Source organism: Herpailurus yagouaroundi, unplaced genomic scaffold (assembly GCF_014898765.1).
Source record: "Herpailurus yagouaroundi ecotype Mexico unplaced genomic scaffold, PumYag 142, whole genome shotgun sequence".
Classification (NCBI taxonomy): domain Eukaryota; kingdom Metazoa; phylum Chordata; class Mammalia; order Carnivora; family Felidae; genus Herpailurus; species Herpailurus yagouaroundi.
Genome location: NW_024412397.1, coordinates 18,393,569 through 18,408,645, shown reverse-complemented (window position 1 = coordinate 18,408,645; position 15,077 = coordinate 18,393,569). Strand labels below are relative to the sequence as shown.

The 15,077-nt window shown below is 45.1% G+C and overlaps 1 protein-coding gene across 2 annotated transcripts in view; it reads right to left on the bottom strand.

Annotated features, from left to right (window-relative positions):
* FECH (ferrochelatase) overlaps positions 1-15,077 on the bottom strand; it is a 37,381-nt gene that overhangs the window by 14,651 nt on the left and 7,653 nt on the right. For both annotated transcript variants that reach the window (XM_040478714.1, XM_040478716.1), the window contains exons 3-5: positions 11,342-11,461; positions 9,622-9,770; positions 1,635-1,769 (exon numbers count right to left, since the gene is read on the bottom strand). In XM_040478714.1, the coding sequence (XP_040334648.1) occupies positions 1,635-1,769; positions 9,622-9,770; positions 11,342-11,461 (404 nt within the window). The remainder of the gene's footprint in view (positions 1-1,634; positions 1,770-9,621; positions 9,771-11,341; positions 11,462-15,077) is intronic.

The window sequence follows — 15,077 nt, the reverse complement described above, 5'->3', positions numbered from 1 at the left end:
AAATAAAATAAAATAAAATAAAATAAAATAAAATAAAATAAAATAAAATACTGGCCAGGATACAACCATATTTAAATCAAATGTACACTTAGCCTAAAACTTAATTTTCAGAAAGATAAATGAGTTCCATTCTGGAATACAGCGAGTCAGATAAATCCAAATTGAGTCTGCTGCAGGCTCAAAAACAATCTCTCCAGAAATCGTGGAGAAGTCACCATCACATTCATACTGCAGGCCACATTTTACAGGTGAATATCATTTTCAAGACTTCTGAAGCCACAAAAGGACTTCTGGAAGCCACATTAGTTCTTCAGGGCCACTCAGAAACATTTGATAAACTAGCAGAAGTAGTAATTAAGCAGAAAACAGAACCAAAACAATTGTATGTGATTGATACATAGCCTATACTGGCTGTGCCCCAACAGTGTGTGTGTCTAAATGACACAACGGGTAAACAACACTCTCGTGGTCTCAAAGAATGGATGTGCTTTCTAAAAGCTTTTGCATCTCAGAAGTGAAATGTACCTGCCCTCTCACAAGAGATGTACCAGTAAAACTCACCAACACCTGAAACATACTGGTAGAGTCAGCTGTGAAATGAAACCCGTACTCAATCCTCTGTCATACAAATAATCATCTTCTTAACTTGTCTGATTTTTAGAGCAGACATCTACATTTGAGGTATATTTTTTAAAGCAACGCAAAAGTATGCTTAGAAATTTATAAAATCTGATTCATTATCCAATAACACGTTACCAGACATTTTAAGTTGTAGAGGTATATTTCCAAAAGAAGTCACAACTCAAACTCTTGAGGGTGTCTGAAAACTCAGGCATTTTCATAGGGGCTCTGAACAAACATTTAAGGCACACAACAGCTTTTGAATATTTCCTCCAACGGCCTTTTGTTTTTCTTTACAGTTATAGAAATAAGATGCACCAACATCCAAAAGCAATCTGGGAGTAAAAATATGCTGATCCCAATCCTTGAAACAGAATGCAAACAAATGTATTTGTGGGCAACAGTAAGAAGCTTTACCTGTTACCAGTGATACAGAGAAGAGAACACATGATTATTTTCTCCAGCTCCAGCTAAATACATAGTAAGCAACACACGGTAATATTTTCCAAAGTTCAGAACGCGGAGAGAAGTTTACAAAGGGCACCTCGAGCTGGGCTTTGGTTTAAGTCAGCCCACAAATGAAGCTGAACACAAACACACACCAGTATCTCTAGTGCTACCTGGGCACCTCCACTTTCAAAATGGAAGCAGCCATCACCTTTTTACGTTAATAAGAATACTAGGGTTGCCATCAAAGTAAGGTTTATTACGCAAACATAGAAAGCGGCTTAAGGTTCATCACTGATCCATTACACAACTGCACCGAAGGACCAGCAGCAGACCGCCTTCCACCCACCGTTTGTAATTCCCGGCCGACTGGCCCATAACTCAGGGGACAGATGAACCATGAGATTTCAAATGGACTGACCTGAACTCTCGTGTTTAAAGCAGACGGGCTGGATTTGCCATTCAAACTGAGAATGATTTATCCTTTCCTTCCGCGCCCAGGTCCCCCGGCTACCACTGCCGGGGCCATCCCTACCCACCGTCCCGCTGCCAAGGGGAAGGCTCACCTGTGGTCGAGCAGCTGTACTGTGGATACTGCGTGAAGGCAATAGCCCTTTCGATCCCGTCCCTCTCCATCTCTTCAATTGCTTCTTCTGTTAAAGGATGGACATACCGGAATCCAATATAGTATTTGTGAGGGGCTATTAGAAAGCATGTGTGGAGAGGAGAAAGTATTAATCTTTATATAGATTCCTTGGAGTCGCCAAACATAATGCAAAGCCCGGAACAAAGAACAGTTAACCTAATTTCCTCTGAGGCTGATAATGTGGGTAAGTTTAGAATATTCCTTGGATCTTATCCAGTCTTCAGCTAGTGCGTGGACTTTTAATCACTATTTTCTGGGATCAACTCCCCCACCCCCCATCCCGCCACACACACACCCCTTTACTTAAATTAGCATGGCAGTTTTTAAAATTCAAGCTTCTGTTCCTTACTCTCTGCTCTTGGCTGAGATAAGAGAGACTCAAAGGAAGGAAGAACTAACACTTATTCCTGAGGTTCAGCCTCCTTTTACATACCAGACACTGATGGAGGCTTTGCTTGTATTTTTTCTTTCACTTACACCCCATTTTTCAGATAAGGACACTGAAACTCTCAGGGGTTCATGAACCTATCCAAAGTCACACCTCACAGGTGGTTGAGCTGCAATTTAATGTGGGTCTCCCTAACTCCAGAGCCTACCCCCTTCCATGCCCCCCAGCCTGTTTCCACCACCCGCGGTTCCCTCCTCCTGTTCCCAGTTAAGCTCTGGGATACCCAACAGAAATGCGTGGATAACAAATGACTGAAATGATTCTCCTCATTTAATAGATTAAGGAAACCCAACAACAAAGCTTAAACTGGAGACACTGAGGGGGCGCCTGGGTGGTTCAGTCGGTTAAGCATCTGACTCTGGATTTTGGCTCAGGTCATGATCTTGTGGATGGTTCATGAGATGGAGCCCCATGTTGGGCTCTGGGCCGACAGCAGAGACTGCTTGGGATTCTCTCTCTCTCTCTCTCTCTCTCTCTCTCTCTCTCTCTCCCGGCTCAACCACCCCGGCGCCCCCCGCACCTGCACTCACTCTTGCTCTCTTTCTCTTTCAAAATAAATACATAAACATTTTTTTTTAGCTGGGTTAAAAAACCTGGGTGGCTCAGTCAGTTAACTATCCGACACTTGGTATCAGTTCAGGTCATGATCTCAGGCTCGTGAGTTCGAGCCCTGCATGGAGCTCTGCTCTGACAGCATGGAGACTGCTTGGGATTTTCTCTCTCCATCTCTCTGCCCCACCCCTGCTCACATGCTCGCTTTCTCTCTCTCAAAATAAATATTTTGAGACACTTACACACACATACACACACACACACACACACACACACACACACACACACACAAACTGGAGGCACTGATTCAGATTTGAAATAAATGTTCCGAGCACGTAAACAGCCCAACTCAGTGCACAGCTTTGCACTCCTTCCCCATGTGTTCCTTACAAACACCTTCTCCTGTCCCTCCTTTGTCCTTCTCCATCTTTTTGTCCTGTATCTTAAAAGTATCCACCACATGGGGTTCCTGGGTGGCTCAGTCGGTTAAGTGTCCGACCTCAGCTCAGGTCATGATCTCACGGTTCGTAGGTTCGAGACCCACATAGAGCTGACAGCTCAGAGCCCGGAGCCTGCTTCAGATTCTCTCTCCCTCTCTGCCCCTCCCCTGTTCACGCGCTCTCTCTCTCTCTCAAGAATAAACATTAAAAAAAAATTTTTTTAAAAAGTACCCACCGCCACACAATTTCTTTTCTTTTTTTTTTTTTTTAACGTTTATTTATTTTTGAGACAGAGAGAGACAGAGCATGAACGGGGGAGGGGCAGAGAGAGAAGGAGACACAGAATCGGAAGCAGGCTCCAGGCTCTGAGCCATCAGCCCAGAGCCTGACGCGGGACTCGAACTCACGGACCGTGAGATCGTGACCTGAGCTGAAGTCGGACGCTTAACCGACTGAGCCACCCAGGCGTTAGGCATTTATAAAATCATAAAACTGAAAGTTTCCTCACATTACCTGTCATTTCATAGGATAACGCCCAACTCACACTCGGAGAGGATACTGAGAATACACTACATAAACATTAAACAATAACAGAACCAAGATGATGCTACTGTCCAAGCATTAGCAGCGGCTGCCACTAAGTACAGGACACTAAACTGCCCCAAGAAGGAGAAGAGAAACATTCCGGTTGAAGTGAAGGAAAAGAGAACCGCCCATTGTTCACCTATCTGCATCAAACATTCCACAGTGACTGGACACGGGGAACCGGCAGTCGATGGCGCAAGTGCCCAAGGACGGGAGCAGACGGTGGGAGGGAGAAGCACGTGCGCACCTGGAAGGATGGCTGGCCCAACATTCTCTGGCTGGGCACCGCAAAAAGAGGAAGGAAGGGGTATAAGCAGAATCATATTCAGCTGTCTGTCCTTTCTGGGCCACCAAGTTTACGTTCTGTTGCCTAAAATGGTGAACGGCAGTTGAAACACACCAGAGGGCACGACTCCGTAAGCAAACTCCAAATGAGAGCATTCAAGGACTATGTGGTTCATCCTAAAACTGCCAACGTTCACACTATCAAGCCCTTTTCTTTTGTTTTGGTTTGGTTTTTAATATTTATTTACTTTTGAGAGACAGAACGTGAGCACGGGAGGAACAGAGAGAGAGGGAGACACAGAGTCTGAAACAGGCTCCAGGCTCTGAGCTGTCAGCACAGACAGCTGATGTGGGGCTTGAACTCACAAACCATGAGATCACAACCCGAGCTGAAGTCGGACGTTCAACGGACTGAGCCACCTAGGCACCCCATATCGAGCTCATCTCTAAGGAGCTCTGGGGCATCTAAGCTGAGGCTGAAGTGGAATTTCCTTTCTAATCTACTTTCAGATAATACTATTATTAGATTTCTACCATAGGATCCTCCAAGGCTACAGGCCAAACAGCTTCTGGCATTCTCTCTTCACCTTCCAAAAGCTGCAGCCTCAATGCCTGGGGCCTGGGAGTTCGTTGCAGACAAAAGGTGGAGGGGACACCTTTATCTTGCAGATAAAGGCAGGGTGGTGGCCTCACTTTGAAGTGAGGGTGAGTAAAATATTCTGGAAGGAACAGATAAGACTGGCTGAACTGTTCCACTGAAGATGGCCTGCACAAGCGGACTGTAGGCAAGTGGCATTGTGCTCCCTCTCTGACCAGGCCTGTCCCGAGGAAAGAACAAATGTCTCCCAAAGAGCCCTCGCCAGTTGGGATGGGTTTCGCACCGCAGCCGGAGGTCACCGGCAGGAGCACAGGGACAGAAATAGCCTACGGATGTTGACCAACACAGCTGGCAGGGGGCGCATCTGCTCCGGTGAGACCAAAACACAGGACTCACTGGCCCAGCCTAGTCCACCCTTGGAGCCACTGCCTAGCAAAGAGTCTTTGGTGAGACCCAGGAAAAGAAAAAAAAAAAAAAAAAAGAACTCAGAATTGGATTTTTGAACGGTGAAACTTCATTCATTTCCAGCCCATCAGTTTAGCTCCACAACAGTTCAAATGTCTGATTTGTGCGTGACTCTTTGAGAGAAAGGTGTGAAATATATAGCATAATGCTTTTTAATTTGTATCACATCACGAGCCCTATGCCCTGGATGAATAATACTAAACGCTCACAGTTAAGGAATTTTTGTCACGTACGCTGCCCCAGGCTGATGCCTTTCGGGATTATCGTATTGAATATTCACAACGATCCCAGAAGTGGGGCTCTGTTACCACCCCCATTTTCAAGATGCTGCTTCGTGGGGTAAGTCATCTGCCTAAAGTCCTACAACCAGGACTGGGGAAGCCAGCCCCATCTGAAAAGAGCCACCCTCCTCCCCATCAAGCATCCTGTAAAGAACAGAGTTCTACAAAAAAAAAAAAAAAAGAACAGAGTTCTACAGGATAGCACGTATGGCTTCGTGAAAAGCGGTCAGATTCTACGTAACTAAACTATCATCTTTTGAATGTATTTTAGATTTACTTTTGTGAAATGATTACACTTCTCATCTATTTCCTTCTGTATTCCCTAAATTCCTATAATGTAGTGTAGCCACATGAAACCAGTTCCAAGTTATATTCCCTCATAAAACTGACCCTGTGAGTTAGTAGTCAATTCTATGCAAAGCCAGTGCAAGCTGCAATTTCTATACCAGCCACCAAGCCACAACTACTTCCCTAAAAAATGAGAGCTTGAGGGGTGTCAGGGTGGCTCAGTCAGTTAAGCGTCCAACTCCTGATTTCGGCTCAGGTCATGATCTTGAGGTTCATTGAGTTTGAGCTCCTTATCGTTCTTTGTGAGGACGGCGTGCAGCCTGCTTGGGATTCTGTCTCTGCTCCTACCCCCCCGCACACATGTTCTCTCTCTCTCCCTCTCTTTCTCTCTCAAAACAGATAAAATAAACTTTTTTTAAAAATGAGAGCTTGAAACATTTCTGTCCATTATCATCACATTGTTTTGCCGAAAGAGAATCTTTCCCAATAGAAATAAACAAATAGACACAGTTTAAAAGTATACTTTAGGGGCACCTGGGTGGCTCAGTCGGTTGAGCATCCGACTTCGGCTCAGGTCATGATCTCACAGGTTGTGAGTTCGAGCCCCACGTCGGGCTCTGTGCTGACGGTTCAGAGCCTGGAGCCTGCTTCAGATTCTGTGTGTCTTTCTCTCTCTGCCCTCAACCCACTCACATTCTGTCTCCGTCTGTTTCAAAAGTAAATAAACATTAAAAATATTTTTTAAAAAAGTATACTTTACAATTTTGTAGGAAAGTAGGAGAAGGGAGGAGGAAGAAGGACAGGAACAGAGGAGAGGCAGAGAAGCCAGAAAGCGGGAAGGAAAAGCCACACCAAGGGGGTGAGGCACCTGGGTCTTTGTGACTGGGCTTCAGGTCCATCTGTGAAGCAGATGTGAAACAGAATCTCTTCCTAGATAATGTGGGCGAGCCCCTGAAGGAGCCACAGAGCCACCCCTGATAATCTGGGTCTTCGGCACAAAGCTCCCCAAGGCAGTTTCCAAACCTTGAAGCCACCTCATTTTTCCTACATCTGCATTCTGTGCGACCACCGGCCCTCATACTCGTTGTACGTAGCATCTCTCCAGTAAGTCTTAGGAGGTCTTCTCTCTGTCACTTAACAGACGAGCCTGCAGCGGCGGTCCCTCCCACTGGCCCGGGAGCTCCTAAGTAGAAACCGCAGTTTTGAATACGAAAAGCAGTATCGAAGTGCCAAAGTATCGAAGCAGTATCGAGAAGCACCCAAGGTGCCACTGACGAATCAATGAGTGGACATTCTTGGGCCTCATTAAGCGCCACAGCCTTAACCCCACAGCAGGTGTGCCAAAGCTATCAGGGGGCCACCTACCATGCAGGCGACACCAATAATTTAACTTGCCTGCTCACAGAGCTCCAAACGTGAACCACAGAGGACGGCGATAGGTCGCAGGGTCACGGGTACCAGAGCCCTCTCAGGACCAGGCCCTGGACAAACTTCCAAGTTCTAGAGGAACTAAAAGTAGCCCCCTAGAGAATTTACTCTCTGCCTCAGTGAAAACTACCAGGAAGCTCAGCTCCATGAAGGGTGTGACTCACTCACTACTTTATCCCCCGTGTAGCCAGTGCTTATAAATACCCGGTGGTGGGGCTGGGTGGAAGGACGGATGGAAGTGGGAATGCATATGTGAACGAGCAGGTACGTGAGTGAGCAAAAGGGCAAGTGAATGGCGTGAGGAAGGAGGAAGCATGATTGCTTGGGACATTAGTAAAGTGATTGGACAGGCAAGCCGCTGAGCTGCCGGTGCCTCAGACACCCTAAACTTATCCCCAAAGTTATAGTGAAGAATCAACTCCCTTCTTCACGTAAGTCTCTATAGGATAGAGGGTCATATGACCAATCACTCATGTTTTATTTATTTATTTAATTTATTTTTGGGACAGAGAGAGACAGAGCATGAACGGGGGAGGGGCAGAGAGAGAGGGAGACACAGAATCGGAAACAAGCTCCAGGCTCCGAGCCATCAGCCCAGAGCCCGACGCGGGGCTCGAACTCACAAACCGCGAGATCGTGACCTGGCTGAAGTCGGGCGCTTAACCGACTGCGCCACCCAGGCGCCCCAATCACTCATGTTTTAAAAATCACTCTCACAGGGGCGCCTGGGTGGCTCAGTCGGTTAAGCGTCTGACTTCAGCTCAGGTCATGATCTCGCAGTCCGTGAGTTCAAGCCCTGCGTCAGGCTCTGTGCTGACGGCTCGAAGCCTGGAGCCTGCTTCGGATTCCGTGTCTCCCTCTCTCTCTGCCCCTCCCCTGCTCATGCTCTGTCTCTGTCTCAAAAATAAATAAAAACATTTAAAAAATTTAAAAATCACTCTCACAATTCTGACTATGAAAATGTGAAATGGATTATTACTATTCTTTGGTCCCTGCCAAAGCAGGGAATAATCCTAGAATCTAGATGATTGCAACTTCCTTTGTACTAGATGGCCACGGATGGGAATAATCAGATGTCTGATAGTAAGTGGGGCAGTGGGTTAAATCCGGGTCATTCCATAGGACTCTTTCCAGGCCAACCCAGGAGGCTGGAGCCATGGCTGGCCTGTCTGATCCGGACAACCCGGCAGCCCCAGCACGGAGGGGCGAGGAGGTGGGAAGGATGCCGTCCATCCACATTCCTTTTTCAACTCTAACAGCTCTGCTAGGGTCCTCGATGGTGATGGAGCCTGCACGACCAGGCCAACGGAAACAATGGCATGTTGCCACCTCCTCTGTCCACTGGAGACAGCAGAGCAATTGCAGATCTGATTCACACTAAACCTTTTATCATGATAAACTGTTAATGACCAGAGAGACAGTTTCTTCTCTATCAGCTGGGTGTGAGTGTCCCTCGTCTAACATTTTCAAGATACGTTGTGGGACGTGTGGCTGAACGGCAATAAGAAATGCCCTTGAGCCACGGCCAAGGCAGGAGGCAAACTCGATACGCAGAAGCATGATTGAGCAATTTTCCAAGTGCGATGAGCTGAGGGCTACAGCCCTTGTCCCTGTGTGCAATGGGACACGGTGGCTTCTGAGAGCAGCTTGAGGTGACACTTAGAGGTGTCTTCTCAGAGAAGAGGGAAATACTTTTGGGCCTGCCTGGTGGGGCCACTGTCCTTGAGGGTGGCCACTGTGTCACACACCTGTCCTGATCTGGAAGCCCCAAGATGTATCTGTAATGAATGTATTTCATGTGTCCTAACATGCACATTTTTTGATTGAACATTTCTCATACTGGTGCACACCCGCAACAGATGTGGTCTCAAAACTACCCGGCAGAGTTTTTGTCTTAGTATGTATAAAAACAATGGTGGGTCCCACAATCAATGGCATCTGGAATGCAATTAAACACGGCACTTATAATTCATTCCTATAGTGACTGCTGCATTCTGTACATTATTATTCTGCCTTAGCGGTTCTCGGAGGACAGTCTCCAGACACACACAATCCTCTTTTCAGGACCTCACACTAACTGGTGTTGCCGAGAGCCGAGGAACAGTTGCTGAAGATGCTTGCGGTCTCGCGGCTGCACGACGGCAGCTAATTCTGCTCTGTTGATCGAATCATCTCTCCACACAGAAAGAAAAAGCAGCGACAGCAGCCCCAAGACTTCTTTCCAGAGCAATGACATACGCATCTTGTATACATGGGATGTGGCCTCTTCCTTATAACCTAGCTCAACTTCACACACACCTCAAGCTTCCTTTTGAAACTAACGTTCCAAACCTTGAGCTCTTCCATATCTAACATAAGGAAGGAACAGGCTCCACAGCCAAGGCCAGGATAGTGCCTCCAGAACTGAGCTAAGTGATCACGCGTCACGTAGGAACCCCCGCAAACCGACAGAACTCCATGTGCCGTCCAATAGCGTTTGGAACTTCGTACCTACTTTGAAAGAACAAAACTGAGATGTTAGTGAAGAAACACTGTACCTGTGTTGGGGGATAAGTCATCCAGCAGCTTCACCATGCCTTCTCCCTGCTTGGAAGTCCACATCTTGATGGGGGACCCGCCTCCGATCCTGCGGTATTGCTCCTGAATTTTGGGGGTCCGGCGTTTGGCGATGATTGGTGCCAGCTTACTAAATCATTTAACAGGTAGGTAAGTGGCTTTTGTTCCACCTTAGCAACCTCAGAAACTACTCAATAGAAAAGATAAGCAAAATTGTAAGAAGAGCCTAAGAAGATCAAGCCTTTAAAAATAGAGGCTTGAGGTCATTGACGACAGCCAGCTCTTTTGGCCTCGATTAGAGAGAGGAAAACAAAACACTCTCTGGGGATTAGCCACCTCTGCCCCACGAGTTCCTCTCGCAACTCACCCTGAAGATTCAGGACACCATGCAGGCGCAGACCCTAGATGCGGGCCAGCCACTATCTTAACACTTCCTGATCCTACACCTAGCAGGAACTAGGATATGTAAGACATTCGGAAGCAAAAAATACTCTTACTTTAAGAAAATGTATTAAAAAAAAAAAAAAGAAAGAAAATGTATATTAATCACAGATACATTTGAATATGTGAGCAAAGTTGAATGCACAGCACAGGAATGTTCATTGCAACACTGTAAACAACATATATGTCCACCAGTGAGTCACTGGTTAAATAAATTATGACCAGGCAAGGCATTCTATACAGTCATGAAAAAAAATAATAAACCGGGCCTATATAATCTGTTATAGAATAATCTCCAAGATACATTGTTAATTTAAAAAAAAAATAGCAAAGTGTTAAATAATATACATAAGTACATTCCCATCTGTGTTAAAAAGGACAGGAGAGATATATATGTGCATATATACATATACATCTATATTTATAGATATATAGACAAGCACATGCTTGGATATGCACGGACTGTTTCTGGATGGTCACCAGAAATACATCTGTACAACTGCAGATTTCTGTATTTCTGGTTACATCTGTAACCTCCATGGTGGGTAACTGGGAGGCTGGAGTTCAAGAAGAGACACTTGCTTTTTACTGTGAACATGTTTATGTTGTTTGCATTTTTTATTACGTGCATGTATAAATTTTTCATTACAAAAAACCTACTTTAAAAGAGAAAGAAAAGAAAGAAGGAGGGAGGCTTGAAAGGAAGAGGACAGCCACAATATTATTAGTGAATAATAATCATTGCTTCCCTGAATATTAATCAGCTGTTGAGGGCCAAGTACAAATATATCGGTAACAATCTTTAAAGGGACATCAGGGGTGCCTGACTGGCTCAGTCAGTTGAGTGGCCAACTCTTGATTTTGACTCAGGTCATGATTCCAGGGTCGTGGGATGGAGCCTATTTAAGATTCTCTCTCCCTCTCTCTCCCTCTGCCCCTCACTCCCGCTTGCACGCTCTCCCTAAAATAAAATTTTAAAAAAATTTAAAGGGACATCAGGTATGTGAAGACAACTGCCATTTCCAGAGCTCTAGGGAGGAAAGGGCTCAAGGAGAGGCCCCCCAACTTGCTTTCTCTCTCCCCTGCATTTCTCTCAACATCATATCCTTCTTATACAATGGAAAATAATGATGCTGCTCTAGTCACCACTAGATATGCACAAAAACCATTTATTTTCTGTAACTATATAACTGACGTACACGTAAGGCAAGATGCACTACACAAGTTAGGAATAAGTTCAGGTGTTTCCACGCATCTTACTTTTGAATAGGAAGCGTCATCAAGTCTCGGTCCAGGAAGAGCCTCAAAAGGAAGTCGTGAACATCTCCCAGGGTTTCAGGGCCCCCCATGTTCAGCATTAATATTCCAGTCTTCGGCTTCCTACATAAAATAAAATGCAGTTGACTTGTAGCTTATTTTTCTGTAAGGTACACTGTTGGTTCAGCTAGCAAACTCAACATCCAATCTGTTCAGAGGTACAAACCTACAGATCTTTTCACTGCTATCACCTGGCTGCGTATCTGGGAATGCACAACGCCTCTGGTTCTGCACGGTCCCAGTTCTGACTCTGACCTTGGTCTCCCAGCTCCATCCATGGCACTGGTCTTCTCTGGGCTTGAAATGTTTCCCCATTAAGTTGTCAGTCCTGAACAAAAATCCCTCCCATTCTTTAAGGACTGAGAGTCAGGGTATAAAGCTCAAATTGTCCTGAGGCTGAAGCAAACATTTATGTGAATGCCTTACAGATATACAAATTACTTGGTCTCTCCAAACTTCAGTCTCCTCGTGTACAGGGACTCCAGCAACGACCTCAAAAGGTTGTTTTGAGAATAGACAGCATAGTTATTTAGCATGATCTGGAACATACAGTAAGTTCTATCATACACAGAGAAACCACGGGTTTCCCTTTTAAACCTCCACAGTATAATAACCAGCCCATCTCTCATTCTTTTATCTGCTCCTTTCCCTTTAGTTAAACTATTATTATCGACAAATGATTTCTTGCTACTCTGCTTCCTTCTCCAGAGCCCACTGTTCCCCCGTAGTGTCTCCTGTACGATAAAGTACACCTCTCACTTTGCACTCACCTCTTGATCCTCTACCTAGAGCCACTGCTTAAGGGATTCTGGCAAGAAATTGCTCTTACTCAAATAGGTCCCAGGCTAAAGAATCAAGCACTGAAGGAACAAGAAGAAGCAAAAAGAAAATCAAGTAGTCTGGGGGAAGTTAAATCAACAAAAGGACCATGCCAGCTCTGAACCTCTAAAATCCAGAGGAGCTCTGGACCCTGCACAGACTAAAGTGAGGCAGGCCGAGATGAGTTCTCCATTCCTAAACACCTTCAGGGGGCAAGAAGGGGCCAGAGTGGGACCAGGGGCCGCCCGCATGCTTCCGGTAGCCGCCGGAAGCCCAAGGCTAGAGACATGGAACCATGGGGTCAGAGCCTAAGATGAGGCCCTGGAGAACTGGGGGCCGTGCAGTGAAAAGAGTCTGCAGGTGGGGACACTACAGGACAAGGAGTGTTTCTTCCATTCATGGTTTTTTGGTTTGGTTTTTTTTTTTTTGGCATTGGTAAAAATGTAGATATAATTTATATACCATAAAGTTTTCCATTTTAAAATACAATTCAGTGCTTTCTAATATACACACAAAGTTATGCAACCATAACAACTCTCTAATTCCTGAACATTTTCATCACCCCCCAAAAATATTCCCACATACTAGAACCATTCTTGGCATTCTTGGCAACTAATCCTCCGCTTTCTCAGTCTATGCATTTGCCTATTCATAGAAATGGAATCACATGATATGTGGCCCTTTGGGCCTGGTTTCTTTCACTTGGCATAAAATGTTCAAAGTTCATCCACGTGACAGCGTGAATCAGTACTTCTTTCCTTTTTATGGCTGAATAATACTCCACAGCACGGATGGATGTACTCTCCATTCACTCTTGATAAAGCAGTGAGAAACAACCAGCCTGAAGTTTATTTAAAACTCCACTGGTACAAAGGCTGAGGGGTCCCGCTGTCTAAGCCTCCTACATCAAGGCCACCTCCAGCTACCGCAGTGACTAGGCCAATCCTGCAGACATGGATCCTGTTTGGAAGACCGTCCCTAATGTGTGCTAAAGCCAATGAGATCAGGATGACATTTTAACTGCAATTTTTAAACAAGTGCTAACAACACTTGGGATAATGTTAGGCAGCAGAGTGTGTCAAATTCATACAGGAAGAAACTGTTTTCTTGCCAAACATACTACAGGTGAATGAGGTAGAAATCTGAATTCTCAACCTAAATTTGCAAAACAAGCTGAGGCAAAATTGCTGGGGTTAGCGGAATGCTGCATTCCAGTGAAGTCAGAGATCTCCTAATTTAGACCCCACTGTAAGGACAAACTAAGTTTGCCTTTCACATCATTGTCTTAGACAGCATTTCTCTTCCTCGGCACCACTGACATTTTCGGCTGGATGAGTCTTTGCTGTGGAGGGCTATGGTATATGTTGCAGGGTTCTAGTAGCATCCCAGCCTCTACTTGCCGGAAAGCACGGCACACACCCCGTCCCAGTTGTGACAAACAAAAACGTCTCCAGACATGGCCATTGCCAAATATGTTGGAGGTGGGGAGCATCCCCTCCCTCTACTGAGAACCACTGGGTTAGAGGAAGGGGGTTTCATCTCCTTTTTACTAAGCAACTACTCTGGAGGATGTCATTGTCCCACAACTTTCCCACCTCCTCTCACCAAAAGTCCTATCAATGAATTAACAAGCTGGTGTTTAGGTTTTTTTCTTAATACCTAAAAATTCCAGATTCATTATATTGTGAAATTGTAAAATGCTCCCTTAATCTTTCCACTTAGACCACCCGTGCTCTGAGATCCTGTCTCTCACCCTCAAAATCTGTGACTCACAATAAATTAAGCGCATTTTTCCATGGATTGCTGCCAGTTAACAGATTACTGGTTAAGAAACCCCAGGCTAAGAGACTTACCTAAGCCATAGAGGGTATCAATGTGCAAACGAGATTTAGAACTGCTTTTCATCTATAACACCTGAGCTCAGAACAAGAGTGGCTTTAAATTGGATATGACTCTGCCCTGCAAACCCGTGTTTTATAAACCGTGTTGATCTTACACATGAAAGTGATGCACATGATTTGGAAATACCTAAATACACGTGCACTTAATTCAAAACTGTGTTATGCATGACGAATGGCGCATTAGCTGCCCTAGTCTGACACCCTCTATTCGAGAATGCGAAGTGCAAAGCCTTAGCCGTGGTCTCTGTTCTCCTCTCCTCCAGACAGAGCCCATCTGAGACCAAGCTCTGAATGTCAAGTTCCCTTTGTTTGAACGGAAAAGTGTAAATAGGGGAACATATTTAAAACTTCTCGCTTGAAAAGGTTTCAACATTCTGCCATTTTTATACTCTGGGCCTCTCCAAATAGGAGGTTTTTCCTTTGAGCTCCTAATTGTACATAACAGAAACTTAAGATCATCAATTAATAAAGAAACAGAATCATTCAATTATACTGTATATAGTCAGCATCAAGATAAAGACACAAATTCTACCTCTTCATGAAACCTCCAAGATGTAATTGGCCCGAGGATCTATGCTGCTTCTAGAACAGGGTTTGGGAAACTACAGCCCACGGGCCAGATCTGTACATACACACCTTGCCTATTTTTGTAAATAAAGTTTTATTGGAACACAGCTCCACTCATTATTTTACATAGTCGCTAAGGCTGCTTTCACATTATAACAGCAGAGTTGAATAGCAGCAAAAGAGACCAAATGGCCCACTATCTATCCCTTTACAGGCGAGTCAGCTGACCCCCGGTCTAGTGGAGGTCTCATCTGCTATAGTCTGAGCACTGCGCAGCACGAGGCCTTCAGGTCTGGCACCAGAATGATATACAGAAACACTGATCACTTCATCGTCTCTACTATTTTAAAACTAGAAACAATGCAAGTGCCCCATAACATGGGAATGGATAA